Source organism: Coccinella septempunctata, chromosome 1 (genome assembly GCF_907165205.1).
Source record: "Coccinella septempunctata chromosome 1, icCocSept1.1, whole genome shotgun sequence".
NCBI lineage: Eukaryota > Metazoa > Arthropoda > Insecta > Coleoptera > Coccinellidae > Coccinella > Coccinella septempunctata.
The window spans coordinates 55,393,915-55,411,639 of NC_058189.1; the positions used below are offsets into that span (position 1 = coordinate 55,393,915).

A 17,725-nucleotide genomic window follows, 5' to 3' on the forward strand; every position below is an offset into this window, starting at 1 on the left:
GGAAATGTGGCTACAAGAGGCATGTTCCAGATCGATTCTAGCGATAGTTGGGCGAATGAGGGTATACTGACGACTAATTCTTCTGATTCCGTAAAATAAACAAGAATCAGTTTAGGAATTGGTATTTTTACATATTGACAATTAATTTACTACTAGTGAGGACTTAACATTCTCGACTCCTAGTGGTGTTCTGGATAATATTTTACTTATAATTCTTTTTCTTCACCTCTCTATACAGGGTGAGTCTTTGACTCATACAAATATTTCAACAATAGATTTTTGCGGTCAGAAGAAACACTTTTTTTCCTCGCCATTTTTTCGGAATCGGCTCGGTTTGAAAGATACAGGCTGTTGAAAACCATGAAAATATATTATTTTTATTTCTAGCTCAAAAACGGTTTCATCGAATGATATGAATTCCGAAATATAGTTTTCTTAATATGACCATTACTTACCATAAAAATATCAAAAATTCAGAAATCCCAACTGTGAAAACTAAGTTTTACGCTATCTAATGAATATTTGAATGATTTTTTAAATGAAAGTAGTCCTCGTATTTCATCGTATAATGCGTCGTTTTCTAGTGATTTGATGTAAAAAAATTAAACAGTAACTGTGAAATTTGAAAAATTTTGTGTACTTTGGCTTAATACAACTTTGTTCAAAAGATCCACAGATGTGTAGTGTCACAGATTCAGCTAGTTATTCTGAAGGTTATTCCAGAAGTTTTCCAGAAGTGGCACAGCTCATTATAAAAACTGAAAACGGCTAAATCTTTTTATCAGCGCCGAATCGGAAAAATGGTATGGAAAAAAAGTGTTTCTTTTGACCTCAAGAATCTACTGGTAAAATATTTGTAAAAGTACAAGACTCAGAAAGAAATAACAAGAAACGAAGTAACTTAAGACGGCACCTGAACAGTTATGTTACCCACAAATCAAGCTACAATGAAAAAATTTCCGAAATCTGCGGGTTGAAGAGAAAATAAACTACCCAATCCCTTCACTTTCGTCTGTTTTCCTTATTTTGCCGGTGTGTATATGTTATCGATGTTTTTCACATCTTTCTCCTATTGAAAGTAGCTGTTTGCTAAAAAAGTTGATTCGGACGACTTCGATCTTCTGTAAAATAAATTGCCTGTATCATTGGACGTGTTAAATTATGGCGGAAACTGCACAAATGGTCATACAAAGAGATCAGTAATATAAGGGGCTTTCACATCCAGGAGTATTCACGATAGATTCTAGGAATGCTCACGGTGAAATATAGATTTACCACGAGTGTGTAGCTCTTGAATGCTGTATTTGGAGGCAACCGAGTTTTTTTTTTTTTATATAAGAGTTTGAGGGTTTGAATTCCTAGAATCAATTCTTTCTTCAGGGTCTTTACAATGATTGTAGCATCGCAGTTGGCTTTGAATCACTCTCTTTTGCTCCTTATTGAAGGATTTCCTTCAATGTCAGAGAATTTCAAAGTCGAAGTCCACTAGGCATCTTTTGATGTGGGTTTATGCTGGAAAAAAGTAGAAAACAACTCCTAAGAAGGTGAATTACTAATTTTGTTGTTTCTGTTACAGGAAGACATCGCTGCGAACAATTGGCGCAATTAAGCCGCCTGATCCCACGTCGCCAATAACCCTTGGAGCAGCCAGATCGGATCTCTTACTCACGAGTTCTCCGGCGACTGACAAACCGCGAACTGCACAAGGAGTGCAGTCGGGGTTGCGCTTTATCCCGCTCTCTATCGTGACAGGCCCCCGTCCGCTCGCGTGTTCTAAAATGCGAAGAGATACCAGAAATCACGTTTTCCACGTACTCACGTTCTTCGACATTTGACGAGGACCGTGAGAACTTTATTCGATTATCGTACCGCGCCAGGACCGCGAGAGCAACAGAATTTTCCGAGGAGCATGCTCAATATCCTTTCGAAAGCTCTCCGTGCCCGAACGGCGAACACAGAATCGCGTCAAAAACTACCACACGGTTCGCGGTAAAAAAGGCGTATTTTCGCAACAAGTGCGATCGGCCCGGTGCCGTGCAATTTCACGCTCGCGTTTTCTTGTGCGCGTTATGACGATAGACCTTTTTCATTAGTGCGTAATTATGTGGAGTGTCGAGATGTTGTTGGTGCTTTTCTTCGTATATTTCCTGTCGGTGCATCCGGCAGAGGGTGCCGCTCCGGGGGAGGTGGAAAATGGTGAGTATATGCAGATTTTGCCACGTTTCGTAATCCGTTCGGGAAGGCGAAACGGCCGGGGCGTTTTGTTGAACGCTCGGCGACTTGTGGCGGCTAATTTGACTCTTTCGTGGAAGGGTTTTTTTGGGGGATGTTTACATTTATTATATCATGTGGTACCTATCAAAAGTTCGACTTTTGGCTGAAAGATCTCATATCTTATGATGTTTTGTTGTTACTTGAAATTTATTATTTTTGTCCTTTTACAATGGACGAGTTCAGAAACGCCTGCCAAATATAAGATTGAACTCTTACATTAAAAACGTATTTTCCTCAAATTTTTGCCTTCCGGTTGCTTTAAGCATTTTACAATCCTTGGAAGGTCGCCGGCTTTTAAATCCAGGTGATATGGAATAAAATTCATATTGTATTTTCTAGATAATCTTAGACATTATTCAGACGTTTTTTCGTGTTTTCTGAATTTTATTCATGGTTTCATCTCAGAGCACGTTGCGACTGCGCGTAGAGGTGATACTATGTTGAAACTATCAAAAAACACATAGTAATTTAGGCGTTGTGAGAAGAAACCATAAATACAACACTGGAAAAAACGCCTGAATAATGTCAAAACTTTCCTCGAAAACACAATTTAAACTTTCTTCTATCTCACTTAGAATTGTGATATTCCACGGATTGTGAAATGATTGAAGCAAACTGAAGGTGCAAATATAATAAAAAAATACGTTTACATTGTAAGCGTTTAGTCGTATTGGGTATCAATAAATTAAGGGTAGTCCATTTCTGATCAGATTTATGATTGTTGTGTTCAGTTAACTGGTTGACACAATGTTTTGTATTTTCAAACAAGTGGAGCATAACATACATATGCGAGTATATGGCACATCACATAAAATACAGGGTGTGAATGGATAGTTGTGATAGTGTTCCCCCATAATTGCAAGAGCTAGAAAAAGACACCCTTAATTTTTTTTGCATACAACTCTTTTCCTTATCATATAATTCCATTGAAAAATGAAGTTTTGACAGCTTTATTCACTTTTAACAAATGAGTTCTCTCGTAATTTGTTGCTTAAAATGACGGTTTGTGAAAAAAAGAATCATCAACAGGTACGCAGCCTGAGTAAGTCAAGTTGGAATTATCTTCGGACTTAAATTCACCTAATAGGCGAATATCATGCTGACATTATAAGGGCACACCAACAAAATCTTTCTCACTTCCATATGATGTCTGCTCAAGTTCATTTCATTAAGTTTTTTGGTTTCTAAGAAAGAAAAAATAAAAATTGCTTTTCAGATTCCATCTCTAGGGGGCTGCATGTAACCAATTACTACACACAAAAAAAACAGTGAAAGACCTACAATTTTTTTTGACCAGGAATCACCCCTTAAATTTTCATTTACACCCTGTATATACCACAAAGAACTTCAATAATGGCTTCATCCACAAGAATCGTTTTTATGCACAGGGTGGGCAAAATTGGTGATACCTGAATTACAACATTTTCAACCCAACGAATTAGAGGAAAATGCATTCCTCTATCATCTATTGTTTTCGACTTATAGGTCAAAACTCGGGTCAAAATTAAAATTTCAACTTTGGTCATTATCTGCATTTCTGTTTGAGCTATGATGTTGAAATGAGAACATTATACAGACACTTTTTTGATAGCAATCCAATGGCGTACTCTAATTTTTCCAACAGGTATATTTGCTGAGCTAAAACATAAATGGCATTTTAAACTACTGTTTTCATACGGAAAAACACAACTTTATGAGGTAGCTCAGCAAATAAACCTGTTGGAAAAAATCATAGTACGCCACTGGATTTCTATCAAAAAAGTGTCTTGATAATGTTTTTATTTCAACATCATCTAGCACAAACAGAAATGGAGATGATGACCAATGTTGAAATCGACCAAATTTCAATTTTGGCTTATAACTCGAAAACAAAAGAATATAGGGGAATGCAATTTCCTACCTCGTTGGGTTGAAAAAGTTGTAGTTCAGGTATCAGTAATTTTGCCCACCCTGTAAAGAGAGTTGAAGTGGTGGACAATTGAAATTGTAGCCGAGTCTATGTGCAGAATGTGTAGAGTAGGTACATATGTATGCAAATATTTTTTGACTAGATCAAGGTAAGAAATGTTCCAGCCCCAACAAATTTGAAATGAGATCCATGCCCAACAGTTATAATGAGAATCATAAGAGACATTTAATTAATTTTAACTACGACCAATACAATAACGAAATTGGCCACAGGTACTGTTTATACATGATATGAAAAGTATAAGAATACGATAGAAGTTAAGCATATTACATAAGAATATAGAGAGGTACTAATAGAAAGTTTTCTGCAAAATTTTTTGGAGATCTCATCACTAGAACATATGAGATACTAAATAACTACTAACCAGATCAAATCTGACCAGAACTTTCGAACCTTCGATTAAAAGCCAAGTACTAGTCTTCATCTCTATTGGATCTGTATTTTTATAAATACATATCGCAAAAGTTATGTTTTTTCCCGGTTAGCTAAGCAGCATTGGGCGAGTTGAGTACTAGGATGGGTGACAGCTCTGGTTCTGAATTTGTCCAAGTGTACAAAAGCTACAGAGACGATAGGGATTTTCCCATTTTTTGTGTACCACCTTCCTAGACTGATTCATAATCGATCAACAGAATCACTGCAAAATAATCAAAACTATGGGGAGAAACCTATTTTTCAAATACAAAAATACCCATGTTAGTGCAAAAAATCAGGACCCTCCACATGTAAGTAGAATCATAACATTATTTGAATTGTTTCTGCGCGGGTTACTAATGAAGAATATCGATATAAAGTTTTGTCTACGCAATAGTTATAATTTAAAAATGTAAAAGAAACATAAAAAACAAGAAATCAACGTAAACTATCTAAGACTCAACAACCACATCATGTAAATGTTACAGCTAACTTGGCCAGACATAAGTTCAATTCCACAGTTGTTTTCGGTGAAGCACTCTTGCGTGTTCCAAAACAATGCCCCCAGATAGCCCCCCTAGCGCATTGAAATATTCAGAAAATACGTCCTGGCACATGACAACTTCACCCCTTGGGGTTCCAATCTCGACTATATGAAGATATAATAGAATATCATCACCAGAACTTGAGGTGGAATTTTTAATTTGATCATCAGTGTCCTTGAAAAACTTGGTGATCATATATCTACCTTTATCCAATTCTGACTACGCATCTGAGGCAACATCTCTATAAAAATCTTCTACTTTCTGATTTGATCATCATCTGGCTGCAGGAAATTTGGAAGAATGTATACTCTTTCCAAGAAATGATATCTGCAGTTTTTGTGAATAAGAACTGTGTGAGTTTTTTTTTTGTTGGGACACCCTGTAATACTGGATAGGAACGTATTAAGCTTCCTTTTTTGATTAATTGAAGAGCCATTGTAAAATATACAGATATGAGTTTGATGGTCCTAAAATCTCTATTCGGTGACAATGAATCTAAATATCCTCAGTATTAGTGGGAACTACTCAAATGCATTCCATAAATACCGTATAATAATCTTGTAAGAAACAACCTCATTGTTCCTGAAAGAACATCGATTTTTCTTCGATGCAACAACGGCTTTGTATGCATTATATAAATAGATCTTTTTAACTAGTGGGTAATTGAGTGGAAAACCGAAATACTGCCTTCTCTTTATACTATTTTCATGCAATCGACTTAGCGACTCAAGTCTCGAGTTGTGGAAATTGCTGGTGTATGGATTCTGGCAATTTTCCTTTTTCATTTAGTAAGGTGAGAGTGCCGTGAAATGAGAGCCATTTCATTAAATTCCCGGATATTTGTTGAGGCTAATGAGGCTCTTCTGGGTTTTGAATGAGTAGCGTTTGCTTGAAGACTGATGTCGTAATAGAAACTTCTAGTTCTATATAGGAAGCTACGGACTAATCAGGGTTGAAATAGTTTGGGATTTTCTTAGATGAATTTTGCGATATTAAGTTTCTGTTGAATCATTAGAAAAGTGTAAGGATAAGCTCACCAATGATGATGATGATTTTATTATTGGGTTGATAATACCTATACCTAAAACTATCCAAATGTTTCTGATGTGTGTGTATAACAACGCGTGAAGAACCGTTTTAGGTCTTGCTAAAAGTGAATGGGTAGAACCGGTGTTAAAAAGGCGAATCAACTGTTTTTCACTGGATTCCCTCAATTAGCGGAACTAACACTCTTTCTGAGGATCTTGGTCAAGAATAGTCTTCTGGAAAGGCTTTCGATGGTTGGTTTTGATGCCCAGGCATATGACATACGAGGATATATTGAAAAATTCTTAGCCTACTATAGAACCAAAAAAAATTTCAATGTCAAAATATTTTATTATTCAACATATTTTCCTTTTAATTGGATACATTTATTACATCGAATCTGCAACGTCTCTAGACTTTTCAAAAAAAAAAGTTCCTTCCTGCTCTGCAAACCAGACCTCTACAGCTTTTATTCCCTCCTCATTGGAAGAAAATTTACGACCTTTTAAACTTTTTTTAGTTGAGGATAGAGATGATAGTCGGATGGATCCACATCTGGTGAATAAGAGGGGTGTTCTAGTAATTTAAACCCTAAATCACGAATTTTTTGCATGGCAACATGAGATTTGTGTGCGGGGGATTGCTTTCCGCGTCTTTTTTCTTCAATTTTTACCCGTACAGTGGACAGTAATGTCGAATAGTAATCTCCGGTTCTTGTTCTATCCTTATCCAAAAAACCAATCATGATTACTCCATGGCAATCCCAAAAAACTGAGAGAAGAACTTTTCCAGCAGATTTTCTGACACGAAAATTTTTAGGTTTTGGAAAACCAGAGGGTCGCCATTCCATCGATTGTTGCTTTGTTTCTGGATCGTAGAAATGTACCCAAGTCTCATCCGTATAGTAACAATTCGGTTTGAAGTCTACATCGTTTTCAAATCGAGCACAGATCTACCGCGATGCTTCTACCCTTGCACGCTTTTGGTCAACATTCAAACATTAGGAGATCCATTTTGCAGCAATTTTTCTTATGTCCAACTTGACGTGAACTATATGATAAACGCGTTCGTATGAAATATTAAGTGCTTCAGATATCCGTTTTAGCCCAATTCGACGGTCTGATAAAATCATGTCATGAACTGCATCGATATTTTCGGGTACTGACACAGAAAATGGACTTCCCGATCGGTCATCATCTTCAATGGAAAATTTACCTCTTTTGAAGCTTGGAGTCCAATTTTTTAAGGTCGCATACGAAGGACATTGAGCACAAAGGGTATTTAGCATATCTTCGTAAATCTGCTTACCTCTTAACCCTTTCAAATGCAGGTACTTGATGATGGCTCGAATTTTTCTATTTTTCACAATTTCGGTGGACATCTTCCCTCCTTTAATTTATTGCGTAACTATGGTTAACTTTTTCGACCTCAAACTTCACACTGACACTTCTAATGAGTTATTGTTCGTTGCTTTGGTAATGCAATATTTTTTTTTATGTATGGAACTGGTCTGGGCTAACTATATCAATATATCCTCGTAGTAATAACAAGCAAGCATGAGGTCTGACAGAGCAGCCGAATGCTCATTATTGCCCTCAGTATAATTGAGAAGTTGTGTGAGGAAGATATACCTACTAACCGTCGAACCTTTGAAAGCAACTTTGATATATGAAGACTATACGCATATTTATCATATGTGTGAAAAACAAACATTAACCAAAAATTCTACCATCAAATTATTTAAATTGTTTATGAAATGTTTTCCACGCGACTCAGACCGTAGGCCTTAGCTTACAAGTTATGTGTAACTTCTTCCACTATACAAACACAGGTTCCTAGAAGTCGACAAATTAGAGTGTTCAAACTGTGCCCATAAATAAGAGAAAAATCAGAACCAGTTTGCTTGTCTCGGTCACGATCCCTATATTTAAAGTTCGGAACATAAAAGTGATGTTTGCCCCTATGCATAGTAATTGTGCTAATAAGTATCGGCTTCAGCGGCAACGATTCATTATGGTAAAAATTGTTATTTATTACCCGTTCAAGATTGGTGAAATTAGATGCTTATCGTAAGTGATGAGCACCACCTAAAGATACCGTAACCACTGAATGGTGCTAAACATTCATGTATCAGTTAGAAGGGATCTAATCTAATTGACTGAATGATTCATATGATTTGTTGTTGTTTGTTCAGGAGGAGAATTTGAATACAAAATTGTCCTAATTGATGATGAGCAATCCTCCGGTGATTATCACTAGTTTTATACCGACTTTATTCTCTAAACATAACGACTGGGAAATTCTAAGTGAGATGTTGACATATTAGGGTTTTCGATTATCTCTAATCCTAACTTGTCATACTGAAATTTGTTCAATGTTCTCGGTTTATTTTTTTTTTACCCAATAAACCAACAGTTCAATAAGAATAACGCTAGTAAACGAAATTAATTGAGATGTACAGGCTGAGTTCTTGACTCGTACAAATATTTTAATAGTAGGGGGAGTCCGGGAGACTTGCTCAGGTAGGAGACTTGAACCACCTCAAATATCTCGATTCAAATTTTGCGCTATTGATATCGTGAATACATTGCGACATACTCGTAACAAGGAACAACTAGTTGCTGCTCCATTTTGGCCGCCATCAGAACAGTTCGAGGGTGAGAGGGTTGAACGTGATTTTGTTGTTAGGAAGTAAGAAATTGAATAATTTTTGTTTGTTACACTGTCTCAAAAGTTTAATAGGTGCGTGGTGTTATTCAGTTTTATTGCTTTCATTGATTAATATTGTTTTACAAACGATGAGCTTTTTTGATAATAGTTGTAAAAGTTTCAAGAAATTATCTGTTAAATAGACTAAAAGGGAGTGCGGGAGACTTGACCCATGCTATGGTAGGGAGATATGATCAGTGGTCCAAGTTGCCCGCACTGAGCTTAGATAAGAATTAGCTTCAAAAAAAGATATTTGAATAATAGAAATAAATATAAAAAAACAATAACAAATGTTCAAAAAAGTAAAAAACATCTCGGAAATAAGTGAGAGTGACTCTGAAATAGAAAAATATGTATTTCATACGCTGATACATATGATGATGAAAATCTTGACATAGACAATCGTTGGTCATTGGAAATTGTTTTCTTTCAATGTTTTTCCTGATAAACTAACCTATGGTAAAGTCTCTCTCGCCCCCTGCTCAACTCTACCATGATTTAGGGGAACATAAGCCAATTTTCGGTTACTAAAAAAAATTGCTGTACTCAAAATGTTCATCTCACCATAATTCTATCACGAATGGGAAAAAATGGTGAAGAAAAAAAGTGTTTCTTTTGGCCTCAAGAATCTACTGTTGAAATATGTATTTGTGCGGGTCAAAGACTCACCCTTTATAGGTTAAATCTATAAATACAAATCATAATTGTTTTTGAAGGCATCAACTGACACCGAGTTCTTGTAATGTACAATGATTCTCCGGGTGGTACTTCAATGCCGGAATAAATTTCCAATGTCACTTCATTTTTTTCTCCATTAAAGGGTTCGTAGGGGTTGAAAGTTGTGCATGAACAAAACTTTAATGGTCGACTTTCATTCGTTGACAAATTTCATCAGGTACCATCGTCTCAAGGTAAATGAGCCATGATAAAGTGCACATACTGAAAACCTTTTTGAACTAACTGATTGAAAAAAAAAAATTTTTTTGAAAACTTCTGCACGCCTGTGACCCACTTTCCCTATTCAAAAAATTTAGAGGGTTGATGGGTATGGCACAGGGTACAAAAAAACAGAAATGTATGAAAATTTGGTAAAAGTGAAACAAAAATTGATCTGTTTCAGGATTTTGTTGCCAAATATTTTTCTTCTGAGAAATTTAATTTGTTCCATAATTTTGACGCGCACTGTGTGTGTATAGTTACGAAGAAATGCTGGGTACTTAGAACTCACAGTGAATTTGCAACATTTCTGCCTACCGTCACAGCAACGATGACTAAGAGCTATGCTTCATTAATATACATCATTAAGATCCAGCTTATTGAACCTATCCCCTTGTGATTACTTCCAACCCCAAGGTGATAATCCAGTCTCGTGATTTCCGCCGTAGAGAAAGGAACCACTGTAAACATGCGAGTGTTGCGAACGAGACGACACCGTTTATAACAGCAGATAATGAGCCCCACTAAATCAAGTTGAGACGAAACACAGAAGCATTTATTGTTATCCCCCAATTAAGTGCATCCCACATCTCGTAGGAAGAGTACACATACATGCGAGCGGCGAGATCTGTCGTCCTCATAATGAAGGAACAAACGGTCGGTTTATTTCTTATCTGCTGGATCAATTTCCCTGGAATGCCCGAGATGCCGTCTTCGCCAGTTTTAGTGGCGAAGCCACCTAGTATAGAAAGGCCCGAAAAAATTCGGACGCGCAAAAATGAGTCACTGGAAACGTTATAATTAGCCAGTTGTCTTTGGAGCGGAATTCATTATGACGAGAGAATGGTTTATGCGTTCCTTTTCTTCTGTGTTGCTGGACATCCTGTCTTCTCGATGCAATCAACAGCCATTTCGGAGGAATGGATGGAAGTAACGAATGCAAGAATTTTTTTCTCGAATTCGTAATTAGCGCAGTATTTGGAAAGGGACACAGCATCAAAAACGGACTGGATTTAATTAAAGTAACTCACTGTTCTGCAGGAAGTGTTTCTCATTTAATAAAAACGGCTTGCTAACAAACAAACTCTCTTGTAGGTTAAATATACAGGGTATGGCGTAATGAATGTATAATATGGTGACTGTGGGTAGAGGACCTTATGGCGGTTCAGAAAAATATATTCTATGTTCAGTAAAAGTCCTTGGTTTTCGAGATATTCGAAATTTTTGAAACTTCAAGAAAATCACACCTTTCGCCACTCGTTTTGCAGGCAAAACTCCAAATAAGGGAATTTTTTCAAAATGTTTTTTGGACAGTATTCCTGGATAGATGCGCTATCGAGTGTAGATTATTATTTTTGGGGCGCATGAATAGTTTTTCATAAAAAAAGATCTAACTCAAATTTTCCGTTATGCTTATTTTCTTTTTTCCTACCTTCAACGTGGTGTGAAAAATAATATGGTTACCTGAGTGCCAAAGCAAGAGGAAACATGCCTGTTTCACTGAGATTTTGAAATGGTATAACTCACTCTATTTCCAGCGTTAAATACAAAATAAATTTCTATTTCAACTCGTCATCGCCTTCCCAACGCTGTATGTTGGAAGGGAGGTCGATTTCGAAAAAAATTCATAGGAACTACCCCTCTCTAAGTCCGTCGTATTTGTTTATAGACATCCTGTATAGGGTGAGTCCTTCACTTGTACAAATATTTTAGCAGTAGATTTGTGAGGTTAAAAAAACACTTTTTTTCACCATTTTTTCCGAATCGGCTCAAAGATACAGGCTGTTGAAAAACCATTAGAAAATGTTTTTAGTTATCACAAACGGTTTCGTCGACTGAAATGAATTATGGAATGTATAGTTTTTAATTTGATGAATCTTTTTCGAACACAAGATATCACCCAGATCTCCAGTTTTCTCATTATGACCATTACGTGCCATAAAAATACCAGAAATTCAAAGAACCCAACTAAGTTGGACGCTATCTAATGAATATTTGAACGTTTCGTAAAATACAAATATTCCTCATATATTATTTTCTCGTATAATGCGCTGTTTTCGAAAAAATTAATGTTTAAAATTGAAATGTAGCTGTGAGATTTGAAAACTTGGGTATTCTGGCTGAATACAACTCTGTTTAAAAGATCCACAGATGTGTAGTGACACAGATTCAGCTAGTTATTCTGAAAGTAATTTTGTTTCTACAGGGGTAGCACAGCTCATTTCAAAAACTGAAAATGGCTTCAGCTTTTTATCAACGCCGAATCCGAAAAAATGATATAGGAAAAAAGTATTTCTTTCGACTTCAAGAATCTACTGTTGAAATATTTGTAAGTCAAAGATTCAACCTGTATATTTATTGAGCTATTTTTAAGCTAAAAATGGAGAAGGATATGAAGCAGACGGTAAATATATGAAGGACAAGGTTATACAACCAGAGCGCTTACAATCACATACGAGTACCATTTGAAAAAATTCAGATCAGCACAAATTAAAGCAATCCATAGTGATCAGGCACTACCCCTCATAATATTAATATGTCAAAAATTCAATGTAAAACAATATAGTCAGCATATAATTAAAACTAAACTAGAAAAATCATAGTCATACGAAAATCTGAGGCAATATGATGCAGGATCAATTATTAAGAAAGAGTACCTATCCTTGCAAAAAATATACACATGTAAATTTTCTCAATCACTAACATTCTCACAATATTATATATACTCCATTCACTTTTATTTTAGCACTCGGTTGGCCATGGAAATTTGACACATTTCACTCGTCAAGCTTGTCAAAACATTTTTTAGTTTTAAATCAACGCTATGTTGCCCGTTCTCCGTAAAAGTTTCTGTTATTACGTATTTTATCACAATCTTGAATCTCTTCGGAAAATATTTGACGAACATAATTGAAGTTTATACAAACTGATTGAAGGCATACCAAATCTAGTTATTTGTATGGAAAATTCAAGAGATCAGTATAATATCATAATATGCACTAGCTTGAGGAGAGTTAATGTTCGTTATTTTTTTGGCCAAAGTTTGAATACGTTACATCGGTTGTATTAGATTTCAAAAATATTAACCCGAAGATGAAATGCATATGTTGCTGTGGTTGGGAATGGGTGTCTCCCGAAGCAATTAACAGATAATTATAAGAATGTTAAATTCTTCAACAAAAATCATCTTGCATCAATATAAGTAAAAGGAATTAAAAGAAGGTTCAAGTCAAGATGAACTTCACCTTTGAACAAAAATTTCACATGAATAAACAATTAACAGGATAACTGACGCGTATTGGTGGCTGTTCATCTTAATACATACAATAATAATAATTAGGTATTTATTGGTGCCTTAAGACATTTACAATGTATAGGACAAGTCAAATCAAAAATAGAAAAATCAATTTTCGGGAACTTATTCTACGATGACATTAATCGAAAATCCTGTAGTAACGTTTCGCATCATTCATTCACCCAAACATAAAATTCTCAAATGCCAACACTTTTTTGGGTCTCCCAATAGAAGGAAATTCTTCATCCTCTTCATTCACAATCTTTCTGATTGTGGAAATATTCAGCTGAAATATAAGTAGTTTAGATTCAGATGAAACATTATATAAATTGTCTTACATTGAATATGTTCGCTACCGTCTGACGAATTGTGGATTTTAGAATACAGGGTATAACTATTTGAATGAGCGGATGTGAATTCTAAATAGAACTTTCTGAAACCCTGTTTCTTTTTTTCAATCAATTTCAGCATTTTCGTAATAAAAATTGATATTAGTTGTGGCAACGGCGTTATGACATTAACGACATTTCACGAGTGCCAACGTTACTCCGTTCTAGTTACAAAAACTTTAGAAAATTATTTCACGGCCAACCGACTGCTAAAATAAATGTGAATGGAGTATATAGTCTTTAACTAGGTAACGTTTAGCTTACTTAGATAGCTATCCATTTCCCGTCAATCTCAATAATCGCATCCGGTCATTGGGTCGAATCGAACACCAATCAATTTTTTCCAGTAAAAATAGAAATCACCGCGATATCAAGGAGTCGACCATCGAATTTATTCTCATGGCTATCATGGAATACGAAAAGTTCCTGGAATTTTTATCATATTTCACGGGCTATCGGACCATTCGACAGAACTTGGCAAATTTATTAGAAGAACGGCTATTTCCTAAAGTTTCTTGGCTATTAGTTATGGATATTGAAAATGGGAGAAGAAGTAGGTGCATTCCAGGTCGAGAAGTACTTTATATTCCAGAGGATCAACAAACAAGTTACCATCCTCGAAATGGCGTGAAAAGAAGAATTTTATTAGATCAGGAATTTGCGACTACTGAAATGGATGCACTACGGTATTATGGTGGGCAGTTGTTTGCTCTCCACCTTTGGTTGGAAAAATGGGGGTGATGAAAAAATTATAATGACACCATTCAACTCAAAACTGATTAATCGGGATTATTTTGTTTGGATTCCATACAAAACCTAACTATCTCAAGTTTTTTTTTTCATCTTTGGACAATAAGTTTATAGCATTATAACACTTTCTGATCCGCAGAGGTTGGTTTCAGAAATGTTCAATCACGAATTCTGAAAAAAGGATGGTCTGTAATGAAGTTTAATTTTTTTATAAACATGCACCCTTGCACCCTCATTTTAAAGTAATTTGACCATTTATTTTCTCGTTTCGACTTTAATTGGCATACTTTTGATTCAACTTCAGGATTCAGACATCGTTCGAAACCGTAAACATTACGGACCGTTTTTATTCCTTTTTCAGTTCTGAAAAACGATGCAGCACTGTGAAAAACATCCTGAATTGAGAGATAACTCAGTTTTTGTTCGATAGTACAAATGAGCAGAAGTCAAGACGTCTGCATCGACGTGAGTTTTACCGATTTCCGAGAGAGACATTCCGTTTCCATACCCCACCGGTGGGTACAAAAGGAGATGTCCCCATGCTGGTCCATTAATTCTGATCATTCTGTACTGAATATTCGATTCGTTAATTGGAGGTGATTCCGTATTTAGTGGTGATTCAAATTCTGATAATCATTTCAATTAGTTCTGATTTCTGTCTAGTCTAGGCCGTTATCAACGATAGAGTTTGCGATTTTCCCTTTCTGCGTTTTTAGTTTGAGTGATTCTTCAAGTTACTCTTCGAGAAACCTGTAGAGATAGGCTTCATTTTTTTGAGTATCATCTCTTCTCTTCCTAGCGTTTAATTCAAGGTACGCCACCGTGATTTCAACCGCTCAACAAGTAGCTTATTGCTTGAACAGCCCCTGGAGATAATTTTCGTACACCGAGTCCGGAAGTAATACAGCACTCCGTACTTTTGATTGGGAACCTCTGTTTCAACCCCTTATCCTACTTAATTCTACTACTTCTGTGAGTACGATTTTTTAGCTGGCGTGCAAACCCGTTGGAAGCAGAAATTATACCTTTCCAACTCCAAATTGAGACTAATCACATTCGAGTTGATATTAAACAAATTTCGTATTGAGAAAAGTCATTTCTAGTTTTATTTCATCTTTCAATAAAATTGTTAAAAAGTAACTAAGAATTAAAATGAGGAAAAAATTTATTTCACAACTCAGAGTAGTATATAAACTGAATCTAACGCTATTTTCTGAACAATTCAATTGACAAAGAATCTGATCAATATCTTTATTATTTGACAATATCCTTGATGATCAGATTTAAGTAGAAATGTCATTTTCCAAAATGAGATTGTTCAGTCCCACTTTGAATGTGTTTATTCCCAAGTCGATTGCGTTTACCATTTTGAAGTTGCTTTTTCTCATTTTGAATTTTCTTAATCCCAATTTAAATGTGATCAGTCTCAATTTGAAGTGGAAAAGGTATAAAGTGGTGAACAAGTGTGCCTTCTCCCCTTTTCTAATCAGTTCTATCACTCAAGAGGTTACCATTTTCTGGCTGGTGTGCAAACACGTTGGAAGCAGAAACCAAGTGATAAACAATTGTGCGCCGTTTTCCCTTATCCTTCTTGGTTTCTTTTCGATGGAAGTACGATTTCTGGCTGGCGTGCAAACCCGTTAGATGGAAAAAACAGAGTAGAGAACCGTTTCCCAACGCCGTGCATTATTTCTCCGACTTGCAATCCGTAGTTTTGAAACTGAGCCCCGACTTCATTGCCCGTTAAGGATCTTGCTTCTGGCTGGCGAACGAATCCGTAACACCCGTGGCGCGTATGAGATCGGATTCACTTTTTTTTTCGTCCGATTCACTCCGTGAATTCACCACTTTTGCATTGCTATGTGTATTTAATTTTGAGGAAAACCTTCTTAGGCCCAGTTTCACAATATATGGTTAACCCAAAGTTATGTAGTGACCAGCGGTTAAATCAAAAATTCTGTTTCACAAAGTGTGGTTTATTGTTTGACCTAAAGTAAACTTGTGGTTGACTTAACCCCAAAAATTTCATGAGTTAACTATGAGTTGCCTGGACATAGAAGTTTCGTGGCGTATGCTTTCCTGCATAGATAACATATTTTGAGTTCTGTCAGAGACAAGTCAGCATTTCTTCTGAAATACTGGTTAGGAAGCGTTTCACATTTATTGGGTGTTATTATTTACGATTATCGTGGACGATTATGATGAATACTCATAGTAGTGATGAGGAAACAGTGAGGCCCAGAAGATTTGGAGCTAGGAGGAATTATTTTGAGTAATATGTCGACCTGGATTTCTTCTGTAGATTAAGAAACACAGTGGAAAGGAAGGCAGTTGGAAGAATCTCAGCTCCTTCAATGAGAATATTAAAAGTATAGATGCAATGATGATGATTAAGTCCACAGTCCATAACATATCTCGTAATGAAAATGAAGGACAACCTCCTTCATGAGAAGAAGAAGAAGCAATGAATCATATCAAAATGTTGCTGTGCCCCCTATAGGGGATCAAGAATTATTGTCAGATAATAGAACTAGAAGAACTAGACTGAATCTTATGAATAGTTATTATGCAAATATGTTGAATTAGAGTGGTGAAATTTGAATTTTTGAAATAGATCAAAGCATCTCAATTCAAACTCAAATAATCAATAAAAATAGGCTTTTGTAGAATTGTTGAGGAAAATACCTAGATAGATATGAATTATTTAAGGAACTTTAAGTTATAAATGCAAAACTCAATTTTGTTTGAATTTTTCAATGAAGTAATAATTTCTATTGGTCCAGCACTGTTTTTTCTTATTTCGCACAAGAAAAAACGAACGCTTCAGCTTCACTTAAATCAAAATCCAAACGAAAAATAACCTTTAGGCAATTATGAAACTCATATCAACAGAACATCAAACATTCGTACGATGCTCATACGTTTTATTCGTTTTCTGTCATACTCATAACAATTTCTATATTCCTAAGTTCTTGTTTCACAGAAATACGAAATGTCAGTAATAAATAACCCAAAAGTAGATCTATCGTACACGAAAAACATTACCAACTTTCAGAAAAAAATTTAAACCGATGGTCAAAAAACCATCACTCGTATTTTGTTGTGAAACGAGAATCTTTTTAAACCTTGGGTTAACTCAAAGGTAGTGGTTAGTAAACCACCACTGGTTACCAATGATTGTGAAACTGGGCCTTAGTTGTGTAAAGTAGACTGTTCCTATTCCACCCATTCCACCGCTTTTCACTTAACTCATTTTATAATGCCTATTGTGTTACTTATTGCAAGACAACGAGTACAATTTGAGCATTCTGATTTTCCTGGTTGTCGCTAACACCACAGATAACAAGGAACCACAAGGGTCAGTTTGCTATCTTCCCTTTTGAAGAATAGATGGCGCTTGAGACAACCGAGGAAAAGT

General features: G+C 35.9%; 1 protein-coding gene across 1 annotated transcript in view; it reads left to right on the forward strand.

Moving 5' to 3' along the window:
• Window positions 1-1,586: 1,586 nt before the first annotated feature.
• LOC123320158 (discoidin domain-containing receptor tyrosine kinase B-like) overlaps window positions 1,587-17,725 on the forward strand; it is a 364,297-nt gene continuing 348,158 nt past the window's right edge. Inside the window, exon 1 of the mRNA XM_044907363.1 lies at window positions 1,587-2,196. Coding sequence (XP_044763298.1) covers window positions 2,103-2,196 — 94 coding nt within the window. The 5' untranslated portion in view covers window positions 1,587-2,102. The remainder of the gene's footprint in view (window positions 2,197-17,725) is intronic.